At 42.9% G+C, this 16,926-nt stretch overlaps 1 protein-coding gene across 5 annotated transcripts in view; it reads left to right on the forward strand.

Moving 5' to 3' along the window:
- Positions 1-16,926, forward strand: part of HDAC4 (histone deacetylase 4) — a 265,600-nt gene that overhangs the window by 166,774 nt on the left and 81,900 nt on the right. For 4 of the 5 annotated variants that reach the window (XM_030017328.2, XM_030017329.2, XM_030017331.2 and 1 more), the window contains 3 exons: positions 122-243; positions 13,226-13,366; positions 16,343-16,455. In XM_030017328.2, coding sequence (XP_029873188.1) covers positions 122-243; positions 13,226-13,366; positions 16,343-16,455 — 376 coding nt within the window. The remainder of the gene's footprint in view (positions 1-121; positions 244-13,225; positions 13,367-16,342; positions 16,456-16,926) is intronic. The other variant, XM_030017327.2, reaches the window with a different exon arrangement.

Here is a 16,926-nt window from a genome sequence, read left to right on the forward strand (position 1 = left end):
AGTACCAAGATCTTTTCCTTTGCACTGTTCCCTGCTAAGGTAACAGACAAGGTGAAGCTGCACTCGTTCCCTTTGTGTGTCACTGGTGTAAAGCTTCTCCCTTCTCTTTCCTTCTGTGCAGGAAGACACAGCACAGCTCTCTGGACCAGAGCTCCCCACCCCAAAGTGGCGTATCCGGCACCTACAATCACCCTGTACTGGGGATGTATGATTCCAAAGATGACTTCCCACTCAGAAAAACAGGTAGCGCTCACGTTGATTTTCTGTGTTGCCTACTGTCTTTGCTGTGACACTTGGTTCTCTTACTTTTTTTTTTCTTTTTTTTTTTTTTAAAAAAGGGCATATTACCGAAAAGCTGTATTTCATGGGGTGATTTATTTAACAGGCACCCACTTCATCCTGCTCCCTCTTCATCTGTCACTGTATGCGCAGTGTTGGAGGGAGACTGGAGTTGCTTTGGGTGTGCGAACTTGCAAAGCTGCAAGCAGGAGATGGGAGTTGTGTGTCAAAGTTTGTGAGATGTTTTCACAAAGTCAAAGCTAATACAGAGATCTGGGTGTCTGAAGTCGAAGTATGTTTTGCTGAGGGAGAAAAGTACCAAGAAAAGTTCATTTCTTCTGGGATTTGCATTTTATATACAAGTTTATACTTAAAATAAATAAAAATGTTTCTGCCAGTCAAAGCGTCAGGACTTCCTGCAAGAGTTTTGGTTCACACCTAGACAGTTATTTCTCAGTTAAGTTTTTCCCTGCACAGTGGCTAAGCAGGTCAGTTATTTCTCAACTATATATTATGTAAACCAGGTTGTTTTGGTTGGCTGTGGTCCTCAGTTCCATATCGCATGCCTAAGCCAACACAGCCTCAGCTTCTAACCTGGCCAGCTTGTGATCCTCGGCTGCTTCCTTCGGGGAATAGCTGAGCTTCCATGAGCTTGTCCCAGTTTGGAGAGCAATGCTGCTTGTGTGGATGATGCAGACTGTGTGTTGGAAATCACTTCAGAATAGGAAAACAACTTTTCTGAAAAGATGGAGTGGAGGTAAGAGGAAAGCAGGGATATGATTAAACTTTGTACCTTCTGCAGGTGCTGCCTAGCTGTTTCTCAGGTATGCTTTGTGGATCTTCAAACATGGAGGGATGAGTACCAGCAGTCACAAAGTGTGTCATCCTTGCAATAAGGAATGTTGACGGTGTGTTAACCAAATCTCCCTGTGGATTTAGTACAGCCTGTGCTCAAACCAGCTGCCCTAAATCAGTTCCCAAGAGCTGGCAGCCCTTCCTTTTCCTTCTGGGAGGGAGGGAGGTATTCTCATGGCACTTCTTCTCCTAATGGTTAAAAGTAGAACAGGTCTTAGGTGCAGTGAATGGTTTAACACAATTCTTGTAAATTTGGGGTTTTTGATTCTTGCACCATCTGATGAGAAAAAAGTAAACCTCCACGCTGCTGCCTTGTGCCTCCGGCCTCCCAGTTCCATGCATTAAAAGACCTTTTTGGGAACTAGTCATTCTGGAAAATAGCACCTGGCCTGCTGGATGGATCTGTGGATGGATTCCCATCTGCTGTGCGGTAGACTTTTTTCCCGCTCACGAGGCATGATGCGTTGGGTGACAAGTGCCAAACACTTCAGCGGCACAAGAAGTCAGTAAAAAATTGGCAAGCCCTCTCCAGGATATGTGTTTTTTTTCCTGGACACACCCTGTACCTTTGGTGGTGGTAGTTTTGACTGTGCTCTTTCTGGAGGACTCCAAAAGCAGAGCTGGGAAAACTGGATTTGCTGAAGGGTAGGGCATCCTCTAATCTCCGCTTCTAGATAATGAAAGACCAAACACCCCATTAGGTGCGGAAGATGCTGCTGCATCATCAGTGCCCAGGACAGCCAAAGTGACGCTGTCTGGGCTTTGGGACTTTGCCTTTGGTAGGGAAGGTGAGTGCTGGTGGAGAACTGCCCTCAAAGGAGACTTCCTTCAGCTCTAAAGCCGGTGAAGCACAAAGATGTGCTTGGTGTACACGTCTGCCTGGGAGGAGGAATGCAAGCCCAGGCTGCTAGTAGCCGTTGCTGCCACTCGCTTCTCTTCTGATGAAGGCTTTCAGGCTCCTCTGGGAAATCGCAGTGTTTCCACACAGGGAAGCGTCCCTTGGCACTAAACCTATTGCTTAGGGCCTGCAGAGAGTGTGATTCCAAGAGATTTTTTGCTCTTTCCTATACCTTGTGAAACCAGGTAATCCATTTCTGGTGCGTTAACATCCACACAGCATAAACGGGCTTTGACATGCTTCAAAACCTCCCTTGCTCATCACTTCAGGGGACCTTACTTGTCAGATTAAGTTTGAGGATCAGTCGCCCTTCTTGCTCTCAGTGTTGCGGAAGGGGATTTCTACAGGAGAAGGAAGGCGTCTGCACATCTCGATCCTTTGCTGCTTCCCAAACTGTGCTCTCAATAAGACTCTGGCTGAATAAAAGCCCTGTCAGACAGGATGAATTAAGGATGATAAATGTATCTAATCACATTATTAAAAATGGAAGCAACTAAAATCATTGTTGTTTTAAAACAGGAAGATGTTGAGCTGATTTTGTTTTTCCAGAATGCTGATACTTGTTCTTTTTGGGCACCAGCATTAATCTTTTGGGGACTGGTCTGTCATACAAACGAGTTCACTTGCAAAGTTCAGGGGAGAATTTTTTTTTGTTGTTTTCTTTTATTTTCCTTTCAACACAACAGCACTTCAGTCTCTGGCACAGCAATATCCTGCAGAAATCCCATTGCCAAGAATGTTAAGTTGCTTGGAGAAGAAAGGCTCCTGAACAGTCTGGTGTAAACAAAAGGCAGGAAAGGCTGGGGCCCATCCTAAATAAAGTTCTTTATTACGGGTGAGCTTTTCAGATTTTTGGCACCAGGCAAAACTCTGGTTTTGTGTTTGTAATTTAAAACCACCCTATCATGTAGTCCAATTTTATTAAATTTGATTAAATATTTGCAGTTCAAATAACAGAGTCCAGCACAATACAGTTCTGATTACCAGGGCTGGAATATGACCAACATCATCGTTAGGGATAGGGTGACTTAGGGGGCTGCGGGAAGGCAGCTTGAATGATCATTTCTTCTAGCGTTTTCATCAATGATCATTGCCAGCGTTTTCAGAGCTGGCAGCGTGTCCTGCACATTGAGAAATTTTTAGGAAGAATAAATATGTCATTGCACTGGGTTTTGAAAATACTGCCTTTCTTTACTCTGATGTGGTCACAGGTTATCCCTCTGTGCACACTTGGAGATAACTTACTAATCTAAAACCTGTGCGTGAATGTTATGAGAGAGACCTGGTGAATTGGCCACACTCGCTTTGGTAGAAGGAGATGTATGCATGAACAATATCTTAAGAGTGCTTGAAAACGTTCAGCATGGGAAACAGTCAATGCTTGCAACACGCTCCTAATGCATCCTTGTCCCCTGAAATCCTACCCTGTCTGATTTGCTTTGCTAAATTATGTTCCAGTTTCTTGGCCGTTCAGTTTCTGCATGAAACTGTTTTCCTGTCAGGCTGCTGGCTGGTGCAGTTACTAATTGCTTGAATCCTGTTCTTAGCCTGGCTGGGGGATGCATTTCACTCACTTCCTTCTATCTAAACACTTTGGGACCATTCCTTTTTTTAACTGAACTAAGAACAGCTTGGTTGGTGCTGCTCATGCTTTTGCTGTTAAATAACTGGATTAGCACAAGGACTTTTATTTCCCCTTTTGAGTAGTTTCCTTTATTATATATATGTTTCCTTTAGTGTACGCATTTTGTTGACAGCAGTTGAGAGGGGAAAATATGTGTGACCTTTTCTGCTTCCAGATCAAGGTTGGTGTCTTCCAAATTTAATGAAGCTTCATTATGTGCTGTACTGGGACCCTGTAAGAAAATCTCTGGAGAATCCTTTCAGAAAGATTTTAGAGTCTGGGTTGGGGCAGTCTTTTGTAGCTTGTTTTGATAACCCTAAGAGTTGTTTGTCAACAGCTTGCTTGGAGCAGCAGCTCCAAGTTATTTTTAATGTAGCTTTTCAGTTCTGCGTTTGTAAGGAATACAATGTCCTTACTTTCTCTCCAGGAGCAAGGTTGTTCATGGTGTTCCCTGCTTTGTGGAATTTGAGCAGTGGACATATTAAAACATGCTCTTAATTAGAAAGCCAACACAACCACCATTACTGAGATTTGTAAAAGACTGAAGAGAATAATTTAACTTTTTAACATGCTTTTCCTCTTGCTTACATGGAGTTTTTTTGTTTGGTTTTGTTTTGCTTTTACATCCTGTGCGGGGCTGGACCCTGTCCTGTTGGACACTAGCTTTCCCACTTACTCCTGCATAGAGGTAGGGTAAGGATTCCTCGTGTTCATTGGGACTTGACAGCTAATCAGGATTTCTAATGAAAGCCACAGCATTTCAATTAGTTGTCGTTAAAATCAGGAGAAGTTTTGCCAAACTCAGCACCTGCTAGAGTCTCCTGGCCAACACTCCTTCAGCTCACTGGGCTGTATGAACTGGAAACATTTCTCTGTATCTGTATTTAAACCTGACCTCAAAGTGAGAAAACCAGCTCATTTCTTTTGAAGTACTCGCAAAAGATACTCTCCAAAGTTCTAAGTGTAAAAATGGCTGCGTCTGTAGGACCCGTGCAGGTTGTGAAGCAGGCTCAGATCTCATCGTGGTTTTGCTCCTGCTGTTGGATAAAGCAAACCTTCCCCAAGAGAGCTCCTCTCCTTTGACCCTCCTCATGCACACGTGGGAGGGGTCTGTGCCTTTGCTGCAGCTTAATTCCCCTGCCCTGGGCTGACTGCTGGTCTTTAAACCTTTCTCCTGACAGATCTGTCAGGGGAGGTGGGATTTTTGACAAAGCTGCTCTTATCAAAAATGCACTACTGTTTCATTTTGTCCTTTTTTTTTTTTTATTTGTGCTTCTCAACCCTCTGGTGTTTGCCAGACCGCTGTAGTTCGTTGCACACAAGAAGACCTCCTGCATCCATCAAGAGCAATGGGTGGTTGTTTTTTGGTGTCTTTGGCTCAGTCCTTGGGCTACTTGGCCCATGGCTGCTCAGCCATGGTCACTGTTCTGTGAAGCATCACTGAGGCTCTGGGTCCTGGCTTTTCCTTTACCTCCAGTGTCACAGCTGGCTGGAGTGGGGAGGTGAAGATGAGAAGGATGTTGATGGACATGAAGATTTTAAGGAGGCAAAGGATTCCTGTGGTCCCAAATATGTTTTGACTGCAGAGCTGTGGGATAGCATCTCGGGGTGTGAGTTTCCACTATTTCCAAAGCTAGACTGTATTGAACGCTAGACTGGGAGCTTACAAAGACGTCTTACAAAGACAAGTATATGTCTCTGAATTTCCTGCCTAGATAGTAAATGAGCGTGTACGTGCGCGTGCTTGGGGGAGAAATGACAAGTAGAAAGTGTGTCAGACCCCTCTTTTCAGCTCCTTTTTTCTGGGGACCAGGGAAGAGCAAGTATCCTACCTGAAAACCTGCCATCCCAGCAGTGTCTCTTGCCTTCTGCACAAGTTATGACAGAAGGAGAACTGGTTGTAGGTCAAGTACTGTGTCTTAGGGCTTGTGGTAAAGGAAAAAAAACCCCTGTCCTCAACCTTCACAGCCCACACAGGTTGAGAACTGGCAGGGAAGGTCCAAGGAGAAGCTTTTAGCTCAGCGTTGTCAGCCCATGGCTTATGCACCCCTTTGCTGCAGTGAGTTCACTCAAGCGTGAAGGAATGCAATGAAAAGGAGACCTCTCCTTGTACTTGTCTGTATGTGGTGCAAACGGGCAGAATCTGGCCCATCTGCCACTTGGAGGGCTGCCCTGGCCAGTGGTTTTTCTGAATTTCACCACCATTTGCGACCTATTGCAGAAGGAATCTGACCAATACATCACCTGTACTGATGGTCCCAGCAACCACTGCAGCTTCCAGCTCACCAGCCTCCTAAAAGAGATAGAAAAGGTCGATGTTGTTCTTCTGGCTGAATCAAGCATGAGCAGATTGGGAACGACAACTTCTTTGAAGCCCCAGCTTGTACTTAGATGCATGATGCTGAGATGTACCCAGGCTGCAGGGTCTCAATCACTTGCTGCCCGTTCAGAGCTGGCCATGAAACAGGCAGCGTTGTCCTTCCCTGCCTGCACATCCCCACCAGGCACCACAAATTGGAGCTTGAGCACAGTGTATGCTCACTGGCTCACGATGCGGAGCCCACAGGCTGGCACTAACCGTCTCATGTTTGCTAATATTCTTATTTTTCTGTGCAAAAGAGAGTAGCCCGAGCGAGGAAATCATCCAGCATCCCATGATGTTGTTGGTTTCCTCACAGTATTGCAGAAACACAGAGTTGTTTGAGTATTATTTGCATCTAAGCAGGTGAAATTGTTCTGAACTTACTGCATTGAAAAGAAAGAAAAGGGAAAATGAAAGGATTTGTCAATAATTAAAATGCTGCATTTGTCAAGAAAGGCATAATACCTCTCTGAGTTGGTTCTGATTATTGGGATGTTTTAAACGGTTTGTTTTATGACAAATATTGTTTAGAGGAAAATAGAGTAGGCTGAAATCCCGGTGCAGTGTGGGAGTATAATTTAGAGAAAATCTTTGAGCTTTGTACAGCATGGAGTGTCACTCAAGTTCAAGAGTATCTTTGCTTTCCCACCCACATTGTCCTTCCAGCTGACATGGTCAGAGGTCTGGCTTTCCTGTCCCAGGGACCCACGCACTGCCTTGGGGTGTGCTCTGCTGAGAGGAGGCACTGACCTGCATGAGAAATCTCTATTGTTATAAATACCCCTTCCTGCTCCAAGTGGAGGACGTCAGTCTCTCTAATCCCAAAATAACTTATTAAAGACAAAAATTACTTTATTACTGTGATGCTACAAAGTAGCTCTTCAGACCAGCCCATTGACATTTCAGAGAGCAGCAACAAACCAAAGTGCAGTTGGAGGACCAGCAAATGCTTGCTTTAGTCCCTCCATTTCTTCTGACAATCACGTCTTAATGCACACTGGGCAATTCTTTGCTCCCATGTTTTTCTTCTGCACCGGCGGATAGGAACTCTGTGTTCCGTGGGCGTTCCTCTCCAGTGTTGAGGTTTGCCTAGAGACAAAAGGAGGGGACACCCCCTTTCCCCGCTCACGGCTCTGATAAAGCAGGTGCACTTTTGACGTGAGGGCTGGAGGTGCCTGTGGGGAAAGCTAGCACTTCCCATCAAAGCACTTCCTGGGGAGTACTGTCAATGGTGCATCGAAGGAGGAACCTCTTCCAGTAGAAGACCAAACAAAGTCTTCTGGTTTAGTGTTACCTTTGGGGACCCATCCTTCTCCTTCTTGGTTCTCTCAGCTCCACCTCTGCTTCACAGGGACTGCCAGGAGCGTGCACAGTTTCACCTCTATGTGTGCATGTATATGTATGTATATATAAGCCCAGGTTTGTTCTGGCCAGAGCTGAGACACCTGGCCTTTGGGCCACTGCATCTAGCAGAAAGGGGAACCAAGTCTGAGCTAGCAGAGCGTGATGGGTACGTGCTTGTCCTCTGTGGGACAGATTTGACCACGAGCACCGTGTGAATGGCATCCAGAGCAGTAATTTGGAGCGATTTCTCCAAACTGACATGGAACAACGAAGCTCTAAGGAAACCGTGTGTCTCTTGAGGCATGTCCTGCTGGCTTTCTCAGTGCATCATATCCCTCCTGGCCCTCAGGAGTTTGCAGCCCTGTGTGACAGCATGAGATTGTTTTTACTGGTTTTATGTTTCTTTGTTACAGTTCCTTGGAAGAGCACCCGGGGCAGGAGGAGGCTGGAGGTGGGGTCGGTTGCTTCTTCCCATAGGGCAGCCCAGCATCAGGCAAGGGGAGGGGAGATGCTTGTGGGATAGGGCAAGGAGAAGGGGAAAAAAGGCAAACTGCACAGAGCTGGCAGGGCAGGGCATGGACTCGGTCGTCACAGCCATGGCAGGAAGGTTTCTAGGTACAGAACAGATGGCAGCTCAACAAGTGCTTGGTTGGTCCATGAGACTCATGAAGGGTGGAGGGTACAGCACCATGCGTGTTTTGACCCACCTTGGACTTTTATATATTAACAAGTTGTATCTCAGTAAAATTCAGTGTAGTTCTTGAGTTTAAAATGCCTGTAGGGTTTTTGGGGAGAAGCTCATTTTAACGTAAGGAGACTGTCCCCAAAAGTTGTGGCCACTGTGGGTCACTCAGTGGGGTATCCTCAGTTTTGTAGCTGCTCCCTGCTCTCGTGTTCAGGCAGCCGGTAGCTACAGTCACTGCAGCTTTTTGGCTGCTGTACAGAAATTGCATGTTTTTCTCCTACTTTCTGTAGAGTTCAGTGCTGTTTTAAATGCTTTATTGGGGAAACTCACTTGGAGGATCTCATTCTCTCCTTTCTATTCCTTATCCCCGTCCACGTGTCTCTTATCTTTCCTCTCAGATAATATTTTGAACTGTGCAAAGCTGCTGTCTTTATTTAGACTTTGGAAAGGGAAAGACAGAGATGAGATGTGGCATTTCCACGTGCTTGTTTTTCTAGTCTAGTTTTGGCTATTCACAGCGAAAACCTTTGTGGTGCTCCATTACACTGTGATTTTGCATGGTTTTGTAGTCAGGCAAGCAAATAATAATGAAGCTGTAAAAGGTGTCAACATTGTGTGCTCAGTTTAATGGATGTTAAAGTCTTCTTTTTACTGCTGAGATGCTGCAACTACTAAAATTCAGCATGAGAAGTGCCAAATATTGGAGTTTAATAAGTTGTCATTTTAAGGATACAGTCTTCCATAAATAGTCCTTCTACAGACCTCTTACACAGTGCTCATGCCAGCACAGAGTTAGGAGAAAAGGAAGAAAACCCAGCAAATATCTTTATCTGTCCCTTTCTAATCATGTACCTATGTTCCTAGACGTATTATTTCAGGTGATGCCATCCAACATGGTACCAAGATCATAAAAAATAGTTTGTTTCTGCAGAAGAGCAGGCTGTCTTGTTTTCACTCTTGCTTTGCTTTCTGGTTTGGTTGGGAATTTTCTGCTGCCCACTAGGTACATTTGTGACGGACCATATTATTCTTGTCCCCCTCTATGGTGATGCCTACAAGTATTGACAGTGCAGAATATCAGCTCACTTGGCCTTCAGACGTATAACAGTGAAACAATTTTCAATGTTTTTGCTTGACTATAGGTGAACTTTGCCATGTCCAGCTTTACTAGGTCTTCCTGACTAGATAGGTCACGATCCATGATTTTTGGAGAGGAGAGACCACACCATGCACACAGAGGAGCAGTAATGAAGGTCTGCGACAGGGCCAGGCAGGGAGCAAAGAAGTCACAGAGTGGGGAGTGAATGCTCAGTTGCAGAACCTGTGGTCTCTCCCGCTTAAGCAAAAGATAATTTATCTTTATTAAAATTTTGGGTTGTGCAAAAGGCTAGTTTCAGACAGCTATCTCTCTCCCTCTCCCATGTTTACCCATGGGGTGACCTGGATGTTAGAAGAGAGATAAGGTAATTGTGTTGGCCTTTGCCTGGCTGGTGAGATTTACTATGAAGCTAAAAATAATAATAAAATAATAACAGCCCTTCTCAGTCCCCAGCTGCTGAAATTAAGATGTGCAAGGACTGGGCTGAGGGTTTTCACGGTGCATTGTTTGCTTTTTGTCATAAATGTGGATGGGTAATGGGAACAGGGCAAACTCTGCCCAGGACTTTGTGGTTTTTGACTTACATAGACTTAATGTCAGATTAGTTCAGCAGCTTAGGGGATGCAATTCTAGGAAGAAAACAATGAGAATGACATAAATGTTGAAGAATTGGATTACATGGGTCCTGCTGCAATAAATGACGTATAAGAGGGGTAACTTAGGTTTGAGCCTGTGAAAACTAGGGAAGCTTTTGGCTTATATTCTAGTTATTAATATACTCAGAGGAAAACAAAATATTCTTTGTATAAATCCTTATTATAGGCCAAATTAAGTATGTCACCGCTTAAGAAATCCCACTAGCTTTGTGGAAGCTGACTCAGACTTGGGCATGGGCTTCATTTGTTTGCTAAACAGCATTAAACTGATTTTTTTGATAACTTCATGGTGTTTGTTTGAAAGATTTCACCTTAAGATGTAGAAGACCAGTAAGTTTTGTAATTTAGTCTCTAGTTCTCTTAAGTTTACGCTAGTTAGCAGTGATGGGGAGCAAGCCTTTGCTTGGGCATGTTGCCTGACAGGTGAATATTGGGAGATTTTCAGTGGAATTGGTGTTCCCGAGAGAACACTGAACCTGTGTTGACTGTCTGGTATTAATAGTTACGTGTTGCTTGAACTAATATTTCATACTTTTGAAGGACAGGTCTCTTCAGTTTAAAAATATTTTTTATTATATGGTGGTTTTAAAACCATCTGAATAAGCTTAAATTATTGTTTTGAGTTTTGGAAATGCCTCTGCTGAAAGCTACATCTTTCATTGTAAAAATATGCTATATGTAAATTCTTCGAATTTGAGACTGAATTTGTGCTGAATTTTAATTCACCTACTTTGGTCTATATAGCATCCAATTAAATGGATGTAGGGATTATGCTCTCTGAGGTCTTGATGACATGTTAGATTTGGAATTATATCTGGGGGATGAATAGAACAAAATCAGAGCAAACTAAATAAATGCAGTTATTTAAATAGACTTTTGGGTGTTTCAAAAGTTGATCCTTCAGCTGAGGAAGTGAAGGAGAAATATACAGAACAGTTTTGCCTGAAAATAGTTTTATCTGACAAATTATAATATGCCACTTTTGCTATAACTTATTCTTGAGGTGTTTTCTCTTTTAAGGCTGTAATTTTCTAGCTTCATTCCCTTCCTGTTACATGGAAGGATGTTATTATTGTGGCTTCACGTATGGGATGTTATCTGGTAGTATTGGGTAATCTGTGACCCCAGATCTTTTGTTTCCCTGCTAGTTTTAAGGTGTTTCTAACCAGTTCGTTCTCTGTATTTGAAAGCCGCACAATTACTTGTCTGTTCCCAACAGAAAACATACTTCAGATGAACACCATGCAGGGCATAAATTGCATATGAATAAAATTTGTGCTGAAGCACAGTTTTTATTGTCATGTTTTTCTCTGTCAGAAGACAGATCCTTTCAACAGCTGTGGCATAGGCTTATATTTCATTTGCTGGTTGGCAGTGCAAATGTATCTAAAATGGATGTATCAGCATCTAGCTGTGACACGTTCCCATTTGTTCTTTAAAGTCTTGACCGGAGCATCTAGACAGTTTTAATACTCAATATTTGGAACAAATTAAAGCTGTGAATTAAAGGGTGTGGGATGAGGTACCGAATGTTCGTGTACCCAAAGACTACTTCTAAAATAGTAAGTCAACTTCTGTTTTGAAGAGAACTTTATAAAGTAGCTAGTTAGAGCGTATGCTTGTATTTTAACTAGTCCACTCTTCTAATATTGCCCTCTGAGCAAATGACAGATTTGTATTCAGTCCCCTGCCATTTTATATGCAAATGGCCCTATAAGATGATTCCCCCTTTGCTAATGCACTTCATTCTGCATTTTAAGCATCATCTTGAGGAGTCTGACACTTTTTTTTAGTGCTCCCTTTATCTCTTGCTGACATTTTTCTGTCCAAAACATTCATGAAAAGCTCTTTATTTTTTTTTTCCTCACAAAAGTTTCATCAAAGTACTGTTTTGATGGCTTAACTTCAAGCATTTGATCTTGAATTCATCAGCCTTCTCATTTTTGAGCCCTGCAATTAACATTGTTGGGCTTGATCTTTTACGTGACCCAGTGGTCAAAGCCAACTGTAGGGAAATCTATCTGTAGCCAGACTTAGTTAATTCAAATCAGTTTGTAAACCCTATTTTAATTCTTCTAAAGAAATGTAGATTATTGGCCCTGCAGTGTAGGGAGCAGAGTGTATCGGTGGTTAATGGTGAGAGCACAGGATTTGCTGGTTCAAAGGGATTAAGCTGCAGAGTTGTTAAGAGGTTGAGGAAGGAAAAAGATTGGGCCAGTTCACAAATCTCATAACTGGCAGGAGCCCTCAAGCGCCAAAGCAGATATTTCATGTATACTCAAGAGGTCAGAGTTTACAGAGAAAATCGTCTTGCAGGAGGAATCTTGACTTAAGGCTTCATTACCTTTATAAAAACTTGATAAGCTGTGCCATGCAAACGTGTTTGGTGTTGCCAGCTGTCATTAACCCAGCGGCATTAGGGGTTCCCAGGAGATCTGCTTTGACTTTTGGAGAAATGAAATCTCAGGATTTGGGTACAGCAGAAGTTTTTAAGAGAGTCTCTCAAAAGTATGATGTACACAAAGTCAGGCTGTGGTCTCAGGAAATACATGCACACCTACCCTTGGCAGCCCTGAATTTTCAAAGTATTTGATGTGTTTTTAGATATGGTTTAACTTTGTGGCTGTGATGATGTAACCAAGTTGCTCCCCAAATAAACAAACCTTCTCCTCCCTGGCATTGGCTTTGGCCCTGGTCACAGTCTCATGCCCTTTTTCTTGAGTTGACACTGGCTCCAGTTGACACAGGCTCATCTGACTCCAAGGTGAGTTGCTTCAGGGAGGTGAACCAGCAGGAAAACATTCACCTGTTTTGGTTGTGGGGTTTGATTTTCATATTTTCTTTCCCGCTCCTCTGGTATACCTCCCTAAGCCAGCTCACCCTGGGGTTGGATGACTCCATGGGTGTGGAGCTGCCCATTTCAGCAACACATCACAGATAGCGTCTCAGCCCCACGGTGATGCTCCACGCTGAACAAACAGCAACATCTCAGTTGTCTCACCAATTCCTGTATTGATTTTTTTGATCCCGTAAGTTAGGTTTACCACTGGCTTGGAAGCAACTTGGGCAGAGATGGGAAACGAGGGGATGTGAATGATGCTCTCTGCAGTAGTCTGAATGAGTTCACAGCAGATTGTAAGTCTGTGTCTTCATTGAGAGAAGACATTGCAGGATGATTTTTTTTTTTTTTTTTTTTTAATTAAAATGCTATTGACTTTCATTGCCAGTGAATTCGGGTATCGCATAGACTGGTACCTGTCCACTATATTAAGAAGTCTTTGTTCCAAATATGTCCTATCAAATGACTAATTTCATTTAGGCTTCTGCAAATGCTGAACCTGTAACCCAGCCTTTGCATTAAGTAAAAAAGCTACTGAAATAATATTAGCCAAAACACTCTTTGCTTTTCCTTTTTCTGTTCAGCGTCTGAACCCAATCTGAAGTTACGATCCAGACTAAAGCAGAAAGTTGCTGAAAGACGGAGCAGCCCCCTCTTGCGCAGAAAAGATGGTCCAGTGGTTACCGCTCTTAAGAAGCGCCCGCTGGATGTCACAGGTACGTCGGGTAAGCAACAAATCTGCGCCAGCAGCCACTTACTCAATGAGATGTCCCTTTCCAAAATTTATTCCTGCATCCAGTTAATTGTGTAGTCTAGATGTCTCATGTGCCTCTCAATGTTGGCAAAACCTGGATGAAGTTGGCAGAGTTGAGCAGTGGGTGATGGCAGGTGGGCATAAGCAGCATTGGTGCATTGGATACCTATCTACTGAGACAGCATTACCAACTCGATGAGCTTTTTTTGTAGTTTGTTTTAAGACATGCGTAGATGGATGTAAATATGCCACCAGAGTGCTATTTTTTTTTCCCAAGCATTTCTATGATCTTCAGCAACAGGTTGTTGAGAAATAAAATTTCTCAACAGTGATCCTATTAATATCCATGGGGAGGCCATAATTCACGGCTGTCGTCCTCCAGCAGTAAATGCCTTACAACCCCTGTTTGTTTTAGCCTTTGGGCAGGATGCCATAGTTCCTTGTTAAGTAATTACGCCAAAGTTTTGAAAAATGTAAGGCATTTTTTTATCTATCTATCTATCTATCTATATATCTGATATTTTTTACTACTTACTTGACAGTTTCTTGTTGAAAAATAATATTCTTCTGGGAGTAAAGTTTGTAAGGAGGGAACAGGGTAAACTAGATTATATAGATTACCATAAAGTTAATTCTTAGCACCATCTAGGGATGCCTCTGTGTAAGTACCACTGTGTGACAGCTTTTCCAGACTTGTCTCACTTTAAGGCACACTCTCATCATTCAAACAAACTCAAAGTGAGCTCTCTTTAGAGACCCCAGTGGTTTCCAGAGACCCTGGGGTAGCTATGCACTGCTCTGTGTTTGCAGAGGGAATAGATGATTTCAAGAGCTAAGCATAATTTATATCAGATCTGAAAACTGAATATACTTCACTCATATATTGCTATATGTCACATGGCTTTGGGGATAAATCAGGGTCTAATGGCTGACCAGTTGATCTCAGTAATGCCTTCAGAAATGGCAGTGGAAGCTCCTGCTTCTCACTAGGCATGGGCATGGTTCATGAAGCCAGCCTGGAGCCTGGCTAGAAAAATATCTGAGTTGTTATGGTAAGAGGGGACTTTTGAATGGAAAATAATTTTTAAATTAATTTTTAATTTTTAGTAATTTTTAAATCCCACTTCAGGGGATAGAAATTATGTTTAATCCCTGAAGAATACATTTGAATGTGCTAGGTACTTTTCCTATGTCTAGGTAGTATGCACAAGATCTAATTTGTTGTAGTTAATGACATGGTCCCAGAAAAAGCATGTCTTTTCCATGCAGTCAGAATATTTTTTCAAAACACCTAGACTCTCCGAAGTTGCTTTCTGTGGAGAAGTTCAGTGTTAGGTGCTCAGCTGGGTGTTATTCCATGCTGAGTGTTCTTGATAGCAAGATGCCTCCCCAAATGCACAGCCAACAAAAAGCATCAAGGCTTCCTTTTTAAAAAAAAAACCAAAAAATCTCTTTGCTACTTTGCCAGAGGTACTTGAAAGGATCAAAATGGCAAAATAGTATGTACAGAATAATGCCACAAAAGAAATAATTTTTTTAAATCCCCCAAATTGTAACAATTGGCTTTTATTTCTACTGGGGCATCCTAGAGCAATTATGAGACTGCTGCAGCCTGAACCATTGCAGCTGCTGGGAGATTCTTCTGGCGTTGGGCAAATCCTGTGCTTGGGGAGGAGAAAAGTTCAGAAAAAAAGTTTTAATGTTATTTACCTTCCAAAATAAAAGGAGAAACACTGGAAGCTGTGCCATACACCAGGTGAGAAACCTTCTGAGGGAAGTTTTCTGGCTGTTGCAATTTCATGCGCTGTTTCTGTTTGTTATTATTTCTGTATCATTAATGGGGAGGCTTTGATTTCAGGCTGGTCATCTCAGTGGTTCTGGTTAGTGAGTTCACAGGGAACGTGTTGATAAAATATACAAAGCTGAGAGGATTTTCTGAGCATTCAGGTGATAACAGAATTATTTTGGGGGATTAACTCTGCCTTGGGTCTTTCCAATGGGAAAGTGTTTTACTGCCTGAGTGGAGAAGACTTCCAAAAAAAAAAAAAAAAAGCAGTGATTTGAAACAGATTTACTGTTTTGGACCCTGTAGAGTTTTGCCTGATTTTTGTAAAATGTGCTCAGCCATGACCATGGTCAATTGTCTGTCCACTCCCATGTCACTCAGGCAGCTTTTACATCTCTTAAAATGATTTAATTTGCCATCCTGGCAAAATATCATCCTTGTGAGTCAGTCCCCAGGCAGTTTTTGGGAGCTCACTGCTGTGGGAGCTGTTGTGCTGTGTGAAGGGCAGCCCAAGGCAGGTCATGTTTCTCTGAGGACCCAGCACGGTGTGGGCACTTTGCAGGGGACGGGGACATTACACATGCCCACTCACCTGCACCGGCAAAATCTCGGTGCTTCTTTGTAAAAGCAGAGGTCAACTCTCCTGCACGATCAGTGTGAGGGCTCGGTCCTGGTGGCGTATTTCCAGTAGATCCAGATGAACCAGAAGCCTGCATGGGAAAATGTCAACACTGAGGCACTTCCCTGGTTGTTCCAGCATGAAGTCTGATGCAATAAGTGGTGAGAGGGTGTCGTTAGGGTTATAGGCTAAAGAGGGTGAGAGAAGCACTTCTAGAAAAATGAAGCAGGACAATCTGACATCCTCCAGTTTGGCCTCTTCAAGCCTTCCATGTCTTTTATTATCTTCCAATTGTGTTTAAAGTTATTAATACACTGTAAGAGAAATCCCCATGAGGAGAAGACATAAATATGTTAAGTAGGTACTTGGACAGACCATTTGAAAGTGTCAGTATTTTAAGAGCCCCGGGAAGATTTTGGGGGTAGATGGGGAGGAGGATGGTTGCTTTCCTCCAAAACAAAACTTGAGGGGTTGTTATCTGTGTAAATACCATCGTGCAGATTGTTTGTAGCGCTAAAAGTTGATTTTGGATGTGTTTTTAGACTCTGCATGCAACAGTGCTCCTGGATCTGGTCCCAGCTCTCCAAACAACAGCTCCAATAACATAAGCAACGAGAACGGAATTGCAGGATCAGTCACAAGTATTCAAGCAGAGGTACAGAGCCCTTCCTCACTCTGATTTTTAACACTTGGGTTTCTAATCAGTTTTTGCAGAGCTTTAGGAATTTCAGCATACAAACTGGTGTGCACCACACTAAAAAAAAAAAAAAAAAAACCAACCCAGATCGTGACTTGGAGCGGACTTTGGGAATTACCTCTCAATCTGGGCTGACAGGATGCATTATCTGTTTATTAAATCTAGTTTGAGCCAGCTCGCAAGCTGCTTGTGGTAACTTGTAGTGGTTTTGTTGTGAGGAGAGAGTGAAAACAAAGTGATTTAGCAAGGTAAAGCATGAAGAGCGTTTCCTGGTCAAATGCAAGTATTTTAAAATTTGGGGAGTCTGTTCTCATATATTGTATATGGGGTGAATTTGTTGTGTGCAGTAGGTTAGTCTAAATATGGCCAAACCAGAACTGAATTAAAGGGAACGGATTTAACCTTTTTCTCCCCACTTTGAGATTTGAA

Source organism: Aquila chrysaetos, chromosome 6 (assembly GCF_900496995.4).
Source record: "Aquila chrysaetos chrysaetos chromosome 6, bAquChr1.4, whole genome shotgun sequence".
In the NCBI taxonomy this organism is placed as follows: Eukaryota; Metazoa; Chordata; class Aves; order Accipitriformes; family Accipitridae; genus Aquila; species Aquila chrysaetos.